The sequence below is a fragment of the Bactrocera tryoni genome, chromosome 2 (assembly GCF_016617805.1).
Source record: "Bactrocera tryoni isolate S06 chromosome 2, CSIRO_BtryS06_freeze2, whole genome shotgun sequence".
Taxonomy (NCBI): domain Eukaryota; kingdom Metazoa; phylum Arthropoda; class Insecta; order Diptera; family Tephritidae; genus Bactrocera; species Bactrocera tryoni.
Genome location: NC_052500.1, coordinates 79,160,964 through 79,177,517, shown reverse-complemented (window position 1 = coordinate 79,177,517; position 16,554 = coordinate 79,160,964). Strand labels below are relative to the sequence as shown.

The 16,554-nt window shown below is 32.8% G+C and overlaps 1 protein-coding gene across 3 annotated transcripts in view; it reads right to left on the bottom strand.

Moving 5' to 3' along the window:
* Positions 1–8,341: 8,341 nt before the first annotated feature.
* LOC120767454 (probable phospholipid-transporting ATPase IIB) overlaps positions 8,342–16,554 on the bottom strand; it is a 39,960-nt gene continuing 31,747 nt past the window's right edge. For 2 of the 3 annotated variants that reach the window (XM_040093521.1, XM_040093522.1), the window contains 9 exons: positions 13,036–13,544; positions 12,816–12,958; positions 12,548–12,733; positions 11,752–12,391; positions 11,510–11,686; positions 10,447–10,821; positions 9,393–10,377; positions 8,637–8,710; positions 8,342–8,549 (listed from right to left, as the gene is read on the bottom strand). In XM_040093521.1, coding sequence (XP_039949455.1) covers positions 8,416–8,549; positions 8,637–8,710; positions 9,393–10,377; positions 10,447–10,821; positions 11,510–11,686; positions 11,752–12,391; positions 12,548–12,733; positions 12,816–12,958; positions 13,036–13,544 — 3,223 coding nt within the window. In that variant the 3' untranslated portion in view covers positions 8,342–8,415. Of the gene's footprint in view, positions 8,550–8,636; positions 8,711–9,392; positions 10,378–10,446; positions 10,822–11,509; positions 11,687–11,751; positions 12,392–12,547; positions 12,734–12,815; positions 12,959–13,035; positions 13,545–14,215; positions 14,324–16,554 lie in introns of those variants that run through there. The other variant, XM_040093523.1, reaches the window with a different exon arrangement.

Here is a 16,554-nt window from a genome sequence, read left to right as displayed (position 1 = left end):
CAAAAAAAATGTTTCTTTAAGAAAAATTTTTTTATTATTTTGTTATAACTTTTTTATACTTTTTTATTATTTTATTATTCTCCACAAACTTTTTTTGTTTAAGAAAATATCATTAAATTTTCATTATTTTTTAAATTATAAAATTTATTTATTTTTTTCAAAAAAGTTCCTTTCAAACCTCAGATATGAAACAATTCAAAATTAAAAACAAATTTTTATATTATGTCTTTATAAAATTTATTTCTAGTTATATTTATATTGTTGTTAATATGTCCTTTTATCCATCATCATAATTAGATCGGAAGATTTTTTTAGCTTAAGAAAATATTTATTAAATTTTTAATTTTTATGTTTTTATATATTTTATTATTTTATTTATTTCATTTATTTTTTTAATTTTTTTCTTAATGTTTGTTATCTTTTTATTTATTTGTTATTTTAATTTTTATAAGCATTTTACAGTCTTTAATAGAAGCATTCCAAATACAGTATTATGTACACTATCCTGTATTAAAAATATATAACGAAAAAATGAAGAAATAGCTATAGAAAAATATTTTAAACACATATTTAAAAATTCAGAAAATTCAAAACATTAAAAATAAAATAAAAAAATAATAATTTCTCATACAAAAAATGAAATAGTAGCAGTACAAGCATAGCAAAAAAATAAATAAATGCATAAACGTTTTAGTTGTTTAAAACCTATTATTGATATTTACTTAGAATAAAACAACAATAAAAGGGAAGAATATGACAAAAAATAGTATACAGCATACTTTAAGATTATATACATACATATAATAAATTATAAAACATTAAATACTGAATATATAATTTAAAATTGATATTAAAAAAATAAATTTAGTGTTTTGCAAAAAAATAAAAACGAAAACAATTAAATAGCAAGTAAATAACCAAAAATCTAGCACCAAAACAACAAAAATAGTTAAAAAAGTAAAACTCATGTAATTTGTAAGAAAATTTAGAACGCATTAGTTTCTGATAAACAGTAAATAATATTAAATAAATTTAAAAATAAGTATGTATGTCATTTATAATTGCTTACAAGTATTAACTAGACCAAAACAATTCCTGAAAACGACACAAATATCAAACGAACACAGCAAAGGAAATTCAAAACTTATTTACAACCACAAAATTCCAAGCAAACAAAACACAACCAAACTATAAAAGCTAGAATAAAATAAAATAAAATTTAAATTACTTAAAATTACCAAAAAACAGTAAAACAATTAAGCACCTTACTTTTGAAAATTTTAACCCAAATTGTACTGTTGTTGACACACTGTTCTAAGACTATTCGGAAATTTCAACTGTTATTACACATACACGCGCAAAACTAGCAAGTCACATAGGTGAAACAAAATACTGCATAGTACTATATAGTACCGCATAGTACCGCATAGTACTCATGGTACGACATAGCATGAGTTAGTATGTAAACATGATAAACCAGAAGTATTAGCGCGTTAAAAGACATAACTAGTATTTGCAAATATATATTAAGCAGATTGATAAATTAATTATTTACAATTGATTACATAAATATGCGGCATTCGCGCATAAGTTACATAACATAGCAGTATGTGAAAAGTACGGAGAGGAGCGCGAAATGAACAACTACCTAAACTCAGTTTATCAGAAACGAAAACCAAACCAAAACAAGAACAAAAAACAACAACAAAGAACACGACTAGTTTAGTATTAAAATAAAATTGAGATAAAAAGTGGAAATAAAATATATTAAACAAAAAATACATATAAATGGCAATTCGTGTTTATATTGGGTAGTCGAAAAAGTCGATTCGTACTTTTAGTCAAACTTCAACTTAAAAATAAGTATAATATAAGTTATATTTATAGTGAACTTTCATGAACAAAATATGTACCATTCGGTCGACCACTTTTTGGCATTTTTCCGCTAAAAACATTATTGCATCAGTGTAAAACTTTTCTGGTTTCTCGGCGAAAAAGTGCGACAGGTAATTTGCACAGGCTTCTCTTGAAGCCAACTTTACTCCATTAAGGGAGTTCTGCATTGACCGAAACAAATGGTAGTCCGATGGTACGAGGTCTGGGTTATATGATGGATGCATCAGGACTATATGGTGGATGCATCAAAATTTCCCAGCCAAGCTCTCCCAGCTTTTGCCGAGTCATCAAAGTTGTGTGTGGTCTAGCGTTGTCCTTATGGAAGACGAAGCCCTTTCTGTTGATCAGATCTGGCCGTTTTTTCGAATGCTTGCTTTAATCTCAACAGTTGTTGACAATAAAATGTAGAATCAATCGCTCGACCAGGCTGGAGCCGCTCATAGTGGATGATTCCTTTCCAATCCCACCAAACACTCAGCATAACCTTTCGGGACGTCAACCCTGGCTTTGTGACCATTTGTTGAGCCTCACCACGCTTGGACCATGATCTTTTTCGAACATTATTGTCCTGGTGAGTTTTCTCCATAATTTCATCGGGCTTTTCAACGATAGGTCGACCAGAGCGAGGTGCATCTTTCACATCGAAATTTCCAGAACGGAAGCGAGCGAACTATTGTTGTGCTACACGAACTGATACAGCATCGTCTCTGTAAATTTCACAAATTTCATTGGCGGCTTGCGTGGCATTCTTCCCTTTTTTATACAAAAATTTCAAAATATAGCGAATTTCTTCATACTCCGAGCCAACTAGTGTTTCAGCTAAAGAAATCGCCAGAGAACGACCCCCAAATTTGTGCAATGCCTACCTCGAAGCTGATATATTTTCTGAAATATATAAGAAACAAAGACTTGTTTTAATCAGCGAAGGAAAAGGGGATCCCAACTTGCCATCTGTATACCCGCCACTTTGCATGCTCGATACAGTGAGACAGCTCTATTAAATGCTATCTAGAACAAAAATGCTAGATCTAGTAATGCTAAAGACTGGAAGCGGTTATCAATGGTTTTAGACTCGGATGGTCAACTCTAGGAGCCATCCAAAACGTTTTTGAAAGTGTAGAAGTTGCACAGCGTAGATATCCGAAAAAGTTACAAACGAATAGTTGTGTTGATGAGCCCTCTGCAAGCTTTGATCGTCTCCTCCGCCGACTTCTTTTTCCCATATCTCCCTCGAAGCGACTTAAAATAAATAATTTCGAATGTTATTATATGATATCGAATACTCTAAATTCAGTTGTTTGGAGGCTTTTCACATTTCTGGTAATTTTTGAAGTTTCCTTTTTGATCCGAATCCTTGCACATGTACTTTTCTTCCCACGAAACTGCCCTGTTGTTGGAACCATTGATAACGGACCACTATAGGATTTAGCTGCCATATAAAGCGATCCTAGCGAAAGCTAGGAGCGTTGCTACTAGCCCAATTTTTTTTTTTTGTTGGTACTCTTCATATGAACGTACATATGTGAACTTTCATTTCAATCTGTCAAATATTCTTTGTTTACAGGCCATTTAGTGTCGCCGTGCCACAGTATTTTTTTACAATGGAAAAAATTGAATATCGAGCAGATAAAATTCTTATTTTTGGAAGGTGGAGTTATATAATGATTGTTCTTCTACAATTTGAACAGTAGAAAGATGGGTTGCTGAATTCAAACGTGGTCGTACAAGCCTTGAAGACGATCCGAGTGAAGGACGTCGAAAAGCGCATCAACACCAGAGAGAGATTTAGTGGAGGGTCTACACATCTCATTAGGCAGTGTGAGCCATTTTTAAGTGAAATTTTGAGTTTTAGAAAACTGTGTGCACAATGGATGCCGCAATCGCTAACGATGGAACAAAAACACATTCGAATGCGACTTTCTCAGCAATATTTGGAGCGTTTTAAAAAGGATGAAGTGGGTTTTGTGCGTCGATTCATCACTATGGATGAGACTTGGGTCTATCACCATGATCCTGATTCAAAATAAGAGGCTAAAGAGTGGTGTGAACCTGGTTGTTCGGCTTCGAAACGAGTTCGTGTCCGGAAATCGGTCAAGAAGGTTATGGCAGCAGTTTTTTGGGATGCGAGGGGAATTTTTTTGTGGATTACTTGCAAACTGGTAAAACAATTAATTTTGAATATTATTGAAATCTTTTAGACCAGTTGAAGGAAAAAAAATCATGAAGAAAGACCCGGTTTGCAGAAGAAAAAAATCCGTTTTCATCAGGACAATGCACCGTGTCATAAGAGCATTTTGATCATGAAAACCATGAGTTAAAGTTCGAATTGTTGGAGCATCCACCGTATTCACTAGATTTGACCCCCAGCGACTTCCATTTGTTTCCAGAACTCAAAAAATGTATGAGTGGCGTTTTTCATCATTCAAATGAAAAGGTCATAACGGCTGTGTAAGCATATTTTGCAGACCTTCCGGATTCTCATTTCAGGGAAGGGATCCACAGATTGGAGGATCGTTGGAGGGAGATTATACTGAATAATAAAGTGTATTTTGAATTATAAAATTGTGTTTTTCTTATCAAACGACAAAATTTAACCGGCAGGGTCCTCAGCTACCATGTCAAGAACTCTCTTGCGAGTTTTTCTTGACATTTTTCCAAAAAAAAGAAGATCTTTTGGTATTTGGTCATACCCAAAGCATTAACCGAAATGTGTTGAAGCAATCTAAAATTATCTACAATCTCTCTGCTGCCAACACGACAGTTTTCAAGCACTGTTCTTTCAACTATCTACTATTAATAGATCGCGGAGTTTTTAAATTTAAAAACAAACTTTTTTTGGCATTTTAATTATAATTTTTATTTATTTATTTTAGTGTATTAATGAAAATAATCACTGACTCAATTTCTCATTAATTGTTTATTATTAATTTGTTTTAGCAACTAATAATAGTTCATTAACTATATTACAAAATCTAATGATTCTTTTTGTTTACATTTATTATTTGTGTCACTTTATAATTACTTTCGCACTTTAATAACTTGTCATCAGATCTGAATATTTTTATGTTTCAGTTTTTCGCTTTCATCAATAATTAAAATATTGCATATGATTACATAACTAGTTGTGTATATGTACATAGGTATGTGATTATATGCCTTTAGTCCTACGTGATAAGATTTTTAGCTTTATTTATTATTTTCAGCAACGCATTTATTTGTAAATTTCTTTAGTTTTGCAGAATCTTAACATTAGCTTGGTTTATTGTTGTTGTATTGGCGCAGTGGCTTTGATGCGAAAACTGCAAAAGCTGGCAAAAAGCAGGTAAACTTGTTGTGGAGCGGAGAGGGGATTGAAATTGGAAACAAAAATTTAAAGTATTTTTAATACTTTTTTTAATTATTTTTTAATATTTAAAAAAGTTGTTAGTAAAATTATAAATTATAATGATGGGATGTTTAAAAAATATAACAGAAATGCTTGCAGATTTTTTTGTAAGTTTTAAGTGTTTGAGTAAAATATGCAGTTGGAGATTGTAGAGGTTGGATCTAAAGGCTATTTTGGCTCTACTTCGGATTAGGTCACCGCTCAAATTAAAAAAAAATTATACAAAAGTTCCGTATGTGATAAAAATTCGCTTGTCTTCAAAGTAATTTAAACAATTATATGTATATAACATTTAAAAAAATTAAAAAAAAATTAAATACAAAATTCAAAGAAATTAAAAAAATATACATACATATATACCTATATATAATATTATTAAAATAAGAAAAAATAATAAATAACTAATAAAATAATTGAAAAAACAAATACAAATTAAGAAACAAAAAATAAAATAAAATAAAAGAAATTAAAGAAAATATGTATATAAAAACTAAGAGCGTAAAAAATAGTTAAAAGCAACTTACAAAACGAAATTTTGAAGAAAAAATGAAACAAAAACTAAAAATATATATAAAAAAGATAAAAAATAAATAAAATAAAGAAATTAAAAAAGAAATAAAAACAATTTTAAAAACTTAAAATAGAAAAAAATAAATAGAATTGAAAAATAAATAAATTAAAAAAATAAAAACGAAATTTTAAAACAAAATGAAAAAATAAAAAATGTAAAAAAAATAAGAAAAACATAAATAATTAAAAACCAATAAAAATTAAGAAACAAAAATAAAATTAAAGAAATTAAAAAAATCTAAAATCATAAAAAAATAATTAAAAGCAATTTATAAAACGAAATTTTCAATCCCCCAAGATACGCTTTGTAGTAAAAATGTATAAAAACATGATAAAAAGCAACAAAAAATTTAGAAACTAAAGAAATTAAAAATTAATATGAAAATCTAAAGAATAAAAAATAATTAAATAATCAAAAAAAAAACAACAAAAATTTAGAAACAAAAAAATTTAAAAAAAATTAAAAGTAATTTAAAAAATTAATTTTCAATCCCACATGATCTGCTTTGTAGTAAAAATTTATAAAAAAAATAGAAAATTATTATCTAATACTAAATAAATAAAAAATATGAAATAAAAATATATATGGAATTAAAAAATTACAAATAATATAAAAAATAAATAACTAATTAAATAAAAAAAAAAAATAATAATTGAAAAGCAAACAAAACAAATAAAAATTTTCAATAAAAAAATATCTAAGAAATATGAAAAAAAAAATTATCAAACAAATAATAAAAAGAAATACAAAACAAATTAAAAAAATAAATTATTAAAATTTCATAAATACGAATAAAATTAAAAACAAAGTAAAAAAGAAAAAATAAAATTAAAAAAATTATGAAAATATAAAATGAAATATATATAAATAATAAAATACAATGAACTGAATAACTAATTAAATAAATAAAAAATTAAGAAATTAAAAAAAAATTAAAAATTATAATTAAAACCTAAAAAATAAAAATAAATAAAAAATTTAAATTACAAAATTAAAAAAACGAAATTTTCAATCCCCTTTGAGGAAAAAATATGTATGTATACATACATATGTATGTATATGTATGTATTTTTTAGTTTACGCAAAAAAAGGACATATGTATGTACATACATATGTGGGTGAACTAACCGGAAGTGAAGCCATCATTTTTATTTATTTTTTTATTTATGTACTTGTTTTTTTCCGTTGCTCACCTTCTGTATAATTTATTAATTATTTCCACATTCCATATTTGTTTGTTTAAAAAAAAAATATTATTAAAATAATAAATAAATAAATTTGGACTCTTTCTCTATCTTCAGTATTATTATTTTTTAGAACAAAATTCTTGCAAACGATTTTTATTAAATTAAAACGATTTCAATTTTTATATTTGTTTTATATTCATGAGCTTTACATTTTGATTTATTTTTAAATATTTAAAAAATTTTAAATTTATTTGATTTTAATTTTTAGAAAGTATAAAAAAAATTATTCGAATAATTGATTTAAAACCTAAACTTTATCTGCATCAAATTTATTATTATTATTATTTTTTTGTTAAAAATAAAACAAAAATTTCCTTGCCTACCTTTTTCAACAAATATATTCCATAAAATTTATTTTCATTTCTCATTTTAATTTTACCATAACTGTCTCCAACTAGTACTCCTATTTCTTGCGCTGTAACTGTATTTTGTTTTTGTTTTTTTTCTTTTTTCACTTCACTGTTGCCATTAGCCTAATTAATTCATATAATTAACAATATTTTGTTTATAATTTTAACCATTGTTTTTGAAAATTGTTGACACATATTTGCTTGCCAGTTATGCCAATAATTATTTTAGCAATTAAATATTTTTGTATTATGAATTAATATAATGTTTTTTTAAAAATCACCTACGATGTTACATACATACGTTACCAACTAACAACACAGTCTGATTTTATATAAGCTTACAAATTCTTCAATAGATTTATTTTTTAGCGTTCGCGAGTGCGATAAAGGGTGAGAGTTCACGCTTGCTAGCTTTCGCTGACTTTCTCGAAACTTTTTTCAAAGCGCGAAACAGAAAATTTTTTTATTTAAAAAAATTTTTATTTAAAATTTTTAATTTAAAATTTTTTTTTTATCTAAAATTTTTTATGTGAAAATATACGCAAAATCAAAGCAAGAATAATACGTTTGTTAGCCAACAAATACACATAAAAATGAAAAAGAAAACATCAATAAAGCAGCAAAATAACAGTTAACTGCGACGACTTGTTAAACAAAATACCATTTTATTAATTTTTATTATTTATTTATTTTTTCTAATCGACATTGGCTTAAATATTTAAATTATTATTTGACTCTTCAAATGCTTATTATTCATATAGATATATACTAGAATATAAAATATTTTTTTTTTAATCTAAAAGGCAAACGAAATGTTCTTAATCGCGTGTGTCAACTTAAAGCGTAAATTACTTATTCGGAAATAACAAAAAACGTGGGCAATAAATGAGAAACATATACATACGGACACTTTGTGTATGTGTGTGTGTAAAAATAATAATAAATATCGCGCTTTACGCCAACAATTTACGATAACTTTAAATATGACGGCGGTGAGCATTTTTTGCGCAAGAATTTTATTATGTACAAAGGGAAGCAGGACACTAGGGTAATTATGGAGACCTTCCAGAGGAAGTCATACGACCAGATGAACTCCCAATCTGTGTGTAAAAAGAAAGAGAGATAGAAGGAGAGAAAAATATAATTATACTTAAGTAATAATAATGAGTAAAATATCAATAACTCACCGAAATACTCATGCAACACAGCCAACGATATCAAGTAGAGGGCCAAACTGAAGAGTTCAGCTAATACCATAAGACTGTAAAAGCAAGAGAACAATTATTTAGCAACGTGAGCCATTGGCTTAAATAAATACAATTTTAATAAATTTCGTGAAATAATTTGTTACACAAAAATGTTTTTCATACAAAAACTTGGTTTTGAACGATCAGTTTGTATAGCAGCTATATGCTAAAGTGGTCCGATCTAAAAAAAAATCGGAGATTGTAGCTTTGCCTTAGAAAATAAGCTATGTCAAATTTCGGGAAGATAGATTGTCAAATAAAAATGTTTTCCATACAAAAACTTGGTTTTGAACGATCAGTTTGTATGGCAGCTGTATGCTATGGTGGTCCGATCTAAAAAATATTTTCGGGGATAGCTTTGCCTTAGAAAACAAGCTATGTCAAATTTCGGGAGGTTAGCTTGTCAAATAAAAATGTTTTCCATACAAAAACTTGGTTTTGAACGATCAGTTTGTATGACAGCTATATGCTATAGTGATCCGATCTGAACCATATTTTCGGAGATCATAGCTTTGCCTTAGAAAATAAGCTATTTCAAATTTCGGGAGGTTAGCTTGTCAAACAAAAATGTTTTCCATACAAGGACTTGATTTAGACGGTTTCGCGTATATACAGATTGATCGTATTGACTTGAGAAAATTAAAATATGAAAAAATTAAAATTTAAAAAAATTTTTTGCAAACTAATCTCACTCACCGATGCCAGGTGCGCACTGTCAACGCCACCATGATCAGCTCGGTGACAATGAGCGCCGAGAAGCTAATCGCCACAATATGTATGAATTCGTCCTCGAATAATATGAGTGCGCCATACATAATCACACCGCCTTGGTATATACTGATTAGCACCCAAATGAAGAACGTTTTGTAGCTTAAACTACGACCCTTGGATAGATCCTTGTACAGCTCGGGATAGGTGACTGCTGTGGTCGATGTAATATCTTGATCCAGCACCAAAGAGAAAACGGGAAACATTGTGTACAACGTTGAATAGCCGACCATGAGGAAACCTTGATACAAAGCCACCGAACTGAGATAGAAGACGGCGGAGAAGACTGCTTGCAGTGTAGTTATAATTAAACCACGATGTATGACGAACTGTGAAAGCGCCGCCGAGCGTTTATACGAGCGACGACCATGCACCAACAGCAATTTGGCAATATGTGAGAATTGTGGTACGCTAAAGTCGCCCGCGAGCGAAGCTTGTCTACCCTCACGACCCTCGATGCCCACACCAGCATCGGCTTGTTGTATCATGCTGACATCGTTGCCACCATCGCCGACCGCGCAGGTCCGTTTGCCGGTGTGATGTTGTATGAGTTGCACGACTTGCGCCTTTTGCGTAGGACTGCAGCGACAGCACACAACCGCCGGACTAGCGGTGGCAAGTTCGAGAAATTCCGGCCGATAATATTGTAGGCAGACCTCGAGCGATTCACCTGATATAACCAAAGCGTGTCCCTGCTTGCGGCGGAAGTTATTCAGCTCGGCGTGCGCTTCGGTACGCGTCGACACGGAGCGCAATACATGTAGGCCCTGATTGCGACCGATCAGCTGTGATGACTTGGCAATACAACAGGCGGTCTCGAGCTTGTCACCCGTCAACATCCACACACGTACACCGGCGTTGCGCAGCAATTCGAGTGTGGGACGCACGCCATCTTGCAGACGGTCCTCAACGCCTGCAAAAACATAAAGGAAAAAAATTTATGTAAAATTATGGGTTTTACATTCCTTGCCGTCCAACTCACCCGTCAAGCAAAGCAACTCCATTTCACGCTCCAATGACTCAATCACTGCGGCGACTTTTGCAACACGATCGGTTACGCTGAGGCGTGCCGCGCTTATGCGCGTCTCAAAGTCATTATATTGCTCTTCGGAGAGCACTTTCTTGGCGACCACCAAGGTGCGCAGACCTTCGCGCGCCATATTGCCCGATTCTTCGCTCAGCCAATCGTTGTACTGCACGATGGAGGTCATGACTACGTCGGCGCCTTTCAGATAGAAAGTTATTTCGCCGGATCCTGAATCGCGCACAATAATGCCCATACGCTTACTCTCGCTGGTGAAGGGGAACAGCTGGAGAATTTGAAATTGCAGCATACCGTCTGCAGACTCGCCTTTGGCTGCATGAAAGGAGAAGAAGCGAAAATTAATATTAGAACAAATAAGGTTGGAATATGAACGGGTGTTGTTGGTATATTGTTGGAGGTCGTCAGTGCTCTCCAGGAATGTTTTATTGATGTTTCGAGGAGGTAGCTCCGCTTGAAAACATCTAAGCAGAAACTGCTTGGAGAGGAGTACATTATGTTCCTTAACCGGCGGATCTCACTATCGAGATGTTCGACGTGGGACATCAAGAGACATCCTTTGATAGTCCGGTGTGCGGTGTGCTGCCGGCAACCGACTCTAGGATCTCGTTGCGGCTCTGTACTTAGTAATGACCGGGATTATATGCGATTTAAAGAATTACATACTATCAAACGTTACTCCCAAGATCTTGGGTTTTTTCACAGTTGCTCTGGATTCAGCAGGGGATAGCTTTAGGCCTCTTGCAGTGAAAAAGCGATAAAGATCGTAGAATTGCCATCGATTCGAACGGACTAGAATGGTCCTCTTATAGGGGGGTTTTTGATTTAAGCCACGAGTTATCTGAGTGTTTAAAGTGCTATCAAGACTCATGGTATTAGGTACAGAGACAATAAAACTCGGGTTGGACCTAACTTAATATTAACCATCTGCATCAATACGGCTTCTACTTACGAATATTTTGATGGACAAATACTAAATCACTGATTTTGTCTTAATACTCACATTTTCTCGTTTTCATTTGCAAAGTCATCGAATTAATGTCACGTGCAATTAAAGTTAGACCAACTTCGGCCGTCCACTTAACCAGCGCGATCTCATCGGGTGAGGAAGCCTGATACTGGTGCTCCGTTGCGCTGGATTCAACATTTATCACAGATTTTGTAGGTGAAGTGGAGCCGCCTGAAACATACAATAAACCAAAAGATGCACACGTGATTAATATAACAAATGAATATATAGTATACCTGCCGATGATGTGTAGGTCGATGACGTCGATACAGACTTGTTATCGTCCTCATCAGTGATCGGTGTAACATTGTGACATAACGCCAACGCCTTAACCGCCTCCCATTCACGCCAACCCTCCGGATGACGCATGCGATTGCCGGAATACATCGGTTTATTTGTTATAATTAACGGTGCTTGTTGTTGTTCAACGACAACACTATTACCAGCACCACCGCTGCCACCACCACCGCCGACGCCCGGTGCACTTTGTGACAGTATTGTGGGCGCTAAATTTTGAATTATTTGACCGATGTGATGAAATGTGTCATTGTCATGTGAAACTATGCCCAAGTGTATCTTCTTGAAAACCATTTCGTTTTGCGTCAGCGTGCCGGTTTTATCCGTCAGCACGTACGATATGCGACCGAGCTCCTCGGGTATGGTTGTCGAACGTACTACGGTACCTTGTATTTCGGGATCGTTTTGCATTTGCCATGAATAAAAGGCTTTGCCCATATCCAAATTGACGCGCAAGCTAATGGGTATGATGTAGGAGAAGAGTAGTACAAAGCGGAACATGTAACGATACCAGGGGCCGCTGAAGCCTTTGAGCATCATCATGACGAGCGACAAGCCAAGCACGGCACAGAAAAGCACCTGGCGGAACGAAGATTAATAACATTATGTAATTTAGAGTATTAACGAAAAAAACGATTACTTTAGTTGCGACGAGTACCCTAAAGATATAATATACCCTTTTCGGCGGATAATAATCATATTTCAGACATTTGTTGCATGGCAGCAAATACCTACCTTCGTTAGACCATTAATCTCCACATCGAGCAGTCCAACCTTCGAACGAGGCTGTGAGTTATTCATTACGCTACGCGTTTCACAGCCTGTATAGATGACAATGCCGGTGGCGGTGCCAGCAGCGACCACTGTATTCGCCCACAATGTATTTTCCACATTTAGACCAGTTTCATCGCCACCATCGTGCTAAGGAAGAACAAGAAAATTAGATTTTTACGTAAAACTTAATTAAAAATGTTATGGATTCACAAAGAAAACTGCAACGTACCATCGAAAATGTGCCTATGAAGGAGTGTATATCGTTTTGTGGCTTTTCAATGTAAACACTGGCGTCAATATTAAACAAATCGGAATCCTTGTTTAACTTTTGCGTAAGCGGCACGGCCAAGCGCAGTTTCCAATCGGTTTCACCTGTAACCACAGTACAAAGAAAACATATTTACTTTTAAATAGTAACACTAGCGTTCTACGGCGCACACTTCACTCACCATCCAATTGATCGGTGCGCACGAAAACGGAGCCACTCTTGTCGCTGGTGCGCAACAGCACTAAATCGGCTGGCACGCGTTCGTTCTTCTCCACAATGATCATATCACCCACTTTTAGTTTTGATGAAGGCACCATTTCATAACCTGGTGTCTCATTTACAGTTAGCCTCTTGTATTTCTGTGAATTCACCTCGTGATCACGTTGGTGTCGCCGCAAATCGTCGACTGCCTCACGTCCAATTGTCACCATCAGCACGAAACTAAGCGGCCCCCAATAGGTGTACGGATATCCAATGCGTATGTCGGGTATGAATTGTGACAATGCCATGAGTAGGAAATAGAGATTTAAAAAGAAACGGAATTGCTCGAATAGCACGAGCGGCAGGAACGTGATCACATTGTATTTTTGATTGCGTATCTCGTTCGGTGGGAATTTCTCAGTAGTCGCACGTCCTAAGTGGACGGTGCGAGCGCGCAGTTCGCGTGGTGAAAACCATTTGCGCCAACAACTGTAAAGGTGGAGATTTAGTTAAAACGTTTTGAGGTGAAATAAAGAGATTTAAAAAAAAATTTGTTGTTGGAAAAAACAGTTTGGTTTTTAAGTTATTATTTTGGCTGATGGGAGCATTTTTATGATATTTGGAAAAAACAGTTTGGTTTTTAAGATATTATCTTGGTTGCTGGGAGTATTTTTTATGACAATTTTTGGTAATAAGCAATTTTTCAAATAATTTTGAAGTTTGGTAGTACGTTTCACCACACTAGGCAGTAATGACCCATAAAATGAATATGTTTAGCGCTCTGGCAGCATAACTTAAAACACTTTATACATATTTATACTTTCAAAATTCGATTGAAAACGCTGTTGCATCTACACATAAACACCAAATCACAAATTTTCAACAGTTCTTTATTTTTTTCTGAAGGATCTGCAAGTATTTCAAGCACTTAGTATGTCTAGCTTTTTATCGAGCTTAAAAATCAGCATTCATTGTCTCAATTCACCCAGATTTAACTTTTTTTATGAAATTGCAAAAATTGTACTATGTGCTTTTGTCCAACTTTCTACAGCGGACCATTTTTGGACAGAGCTTCCAAATAAGTATTCCAAAATTCACTTGACACACTAATCAAAGTCTTGGGAAATTCACAATTCAAAAGACATTTTTCTCAAACCTACAAATATAGTACTAGGAAAAACTTTGCGCTCAGCTTCAACTTCACCAATTCCTTGCCCGTTTCTTTATTTTCGACAACTTCCGACATTTTTGCACTTTACTTTCACAAATTCGTCATCGTTCAAGCCACACCAATAACTTACTGACTGTTTGGCTAGAAGCAAAACTGCGGTCAGCACAATTCGTAAAATATTAAAAATAATAATACAAATAATAATGCCTGACTTTAAAGTTATACTAAAGGCAAGCAAACGTATTGATTTTCTGAGCGTCACATTTGAGCTTATGGGCACTCGTTTAATTAACCAGGCATGGCTTTGTATGGCGAAAAAGCAACAAAAATCAAATACAAGTGGAATAATTATAACCAAAAGCTAATTATTATTCATAACTTGAATGCGAACGAAAAAATAAAATAAAATAAATACAAACAATAACAAAATAGCGCAAGCTAAATTCTGAGCAATGAATATTGTGAGGTGAGAGAACTTGCAGTGCATAGCAGAGTTTGAGTGGGTACTCAATGCTACATTAAAAACCTTCAAAAGCAAAACAACTTGCGCGCTTCTAAAGGTAATTCAAGAGCTTTTGAAAAGTAGTAATTAATAAAGCAAACATAAATATAAATATACATATGTGTTCATCTAAGAAAATATACTATGAAACATAAAGTGTTTTTTTAAGTAAAAAATTCAAACAGAATCAAATAAATCTAAAAACAATAAATTTCCATTAAATTGGAGTTACAAATAATTCAATTACATTAATAATACTCGTTTAATACGTAATTGCAACTCTGCTGCAATGCAAATTAGAAATATCGCTACTACAAAGAAGACTGCTTGCAAACAGAAAAAAGCTACAGAATTATACCGATATAGTTGCACAAAGGCTTTGATAGTAATACAGTAGAGGCCCGCTAATCCGGACATGGCCTAATCCGGATTCCACTGTAATCCGGACAGGGTTAACAAACTCAAAATTTCTATTATGTCCCTTGTAATCCGGACCGACATTCTCTATCCGTATCCTCTAATCCGGATCACATGTTTATTATTCACTACATTCGCTTTTATGCTTTATTGGTTTAAGTTTTTTTTGTTTTATTGGAACATGTGTATTATTTGTTATAATAAACAAACAGAAATTTATAAATATTTTTCCATAATACATAGTTCTGATATGTCTTTGGTAATCCGGATTTCCTTATATTATGGATAGGGGCCGGTTTTAATTGATCCGGATTAACGGGCCTCTACTGTAATATTGCAACAATAAACGCAATTTATATGGAAAATAGACTACATATACCTACATATGTACATATGTATATTGTGGCGTTGAACTGTGGTACAGATTGTGTAGTCATTCAAGGGGAAAAAGTAGTTAGTCGTAAATTTTCAATATATGCACACTTTGCGTTGTACTTTTATTGCATTTTATACACATTTATATATTTGTGCAAATTTACAAATGAACATTTTAAACACCCTCAACGATTATATTACCCACTGAAAATGCAGTAATAAAAAACAGTTGAACATAAGCAATTATAAATATGAGAGTGGGAAGCGAATAACAAAACTAGACAAAACTATTCATTGCGAATAATTGCCACAAAGACGAGATGTAGCGAACAGCAATTATAGAAATTCAGCTTTTGAGATATACTTTTGTATATGTATAACTACACCCAGGCATATCTGTATGATGTCATGATTGTAACTAACAAATACGAGTAACATTTGTTGCGATTATTTTTATTATAAAATCATAATAAATAAGTGAAGGTGACTTGAGCAGTAAATGTCATAAGATCTGAAACCACTTTTAAAGAAAAAATACAATTTATATTAAAATCGTCTACACCAAGTGAAACCTGGAAATATGTTGTCCAGCAAATGCTGATTATAGAACTATTCAATACGTACATACATATGTATGTATATAAATATTTTTCTAGATAACTGCACAATGTATTCGGTACAACAACTAGTTGTTGTATAAGCAACACGTAATAAGAATTAATTTTTATTTGGTAAAAATTGGTGATATGAACACTATTTCCAATGAAATTATGTATGTATGTAGAAGCACATCTCTATATACGGTCAAGGTCGCTCAAAATACATACACAATCACACATATTTTCTTAATGCTATTTATCAAATTAAAAGTTATTAAGGGAAAGGTCAGAGATTTTATCATTCATTTCGACGGGGTTTGTTATTATTTGTACTCACATTTCTACAATAGACTCTTTTGGTCTGTCACCATGAGTTAGTAACTACATAAATAAGATTTGTAAGTATGTTACTATTGTGTTGCGGCTTATCATATT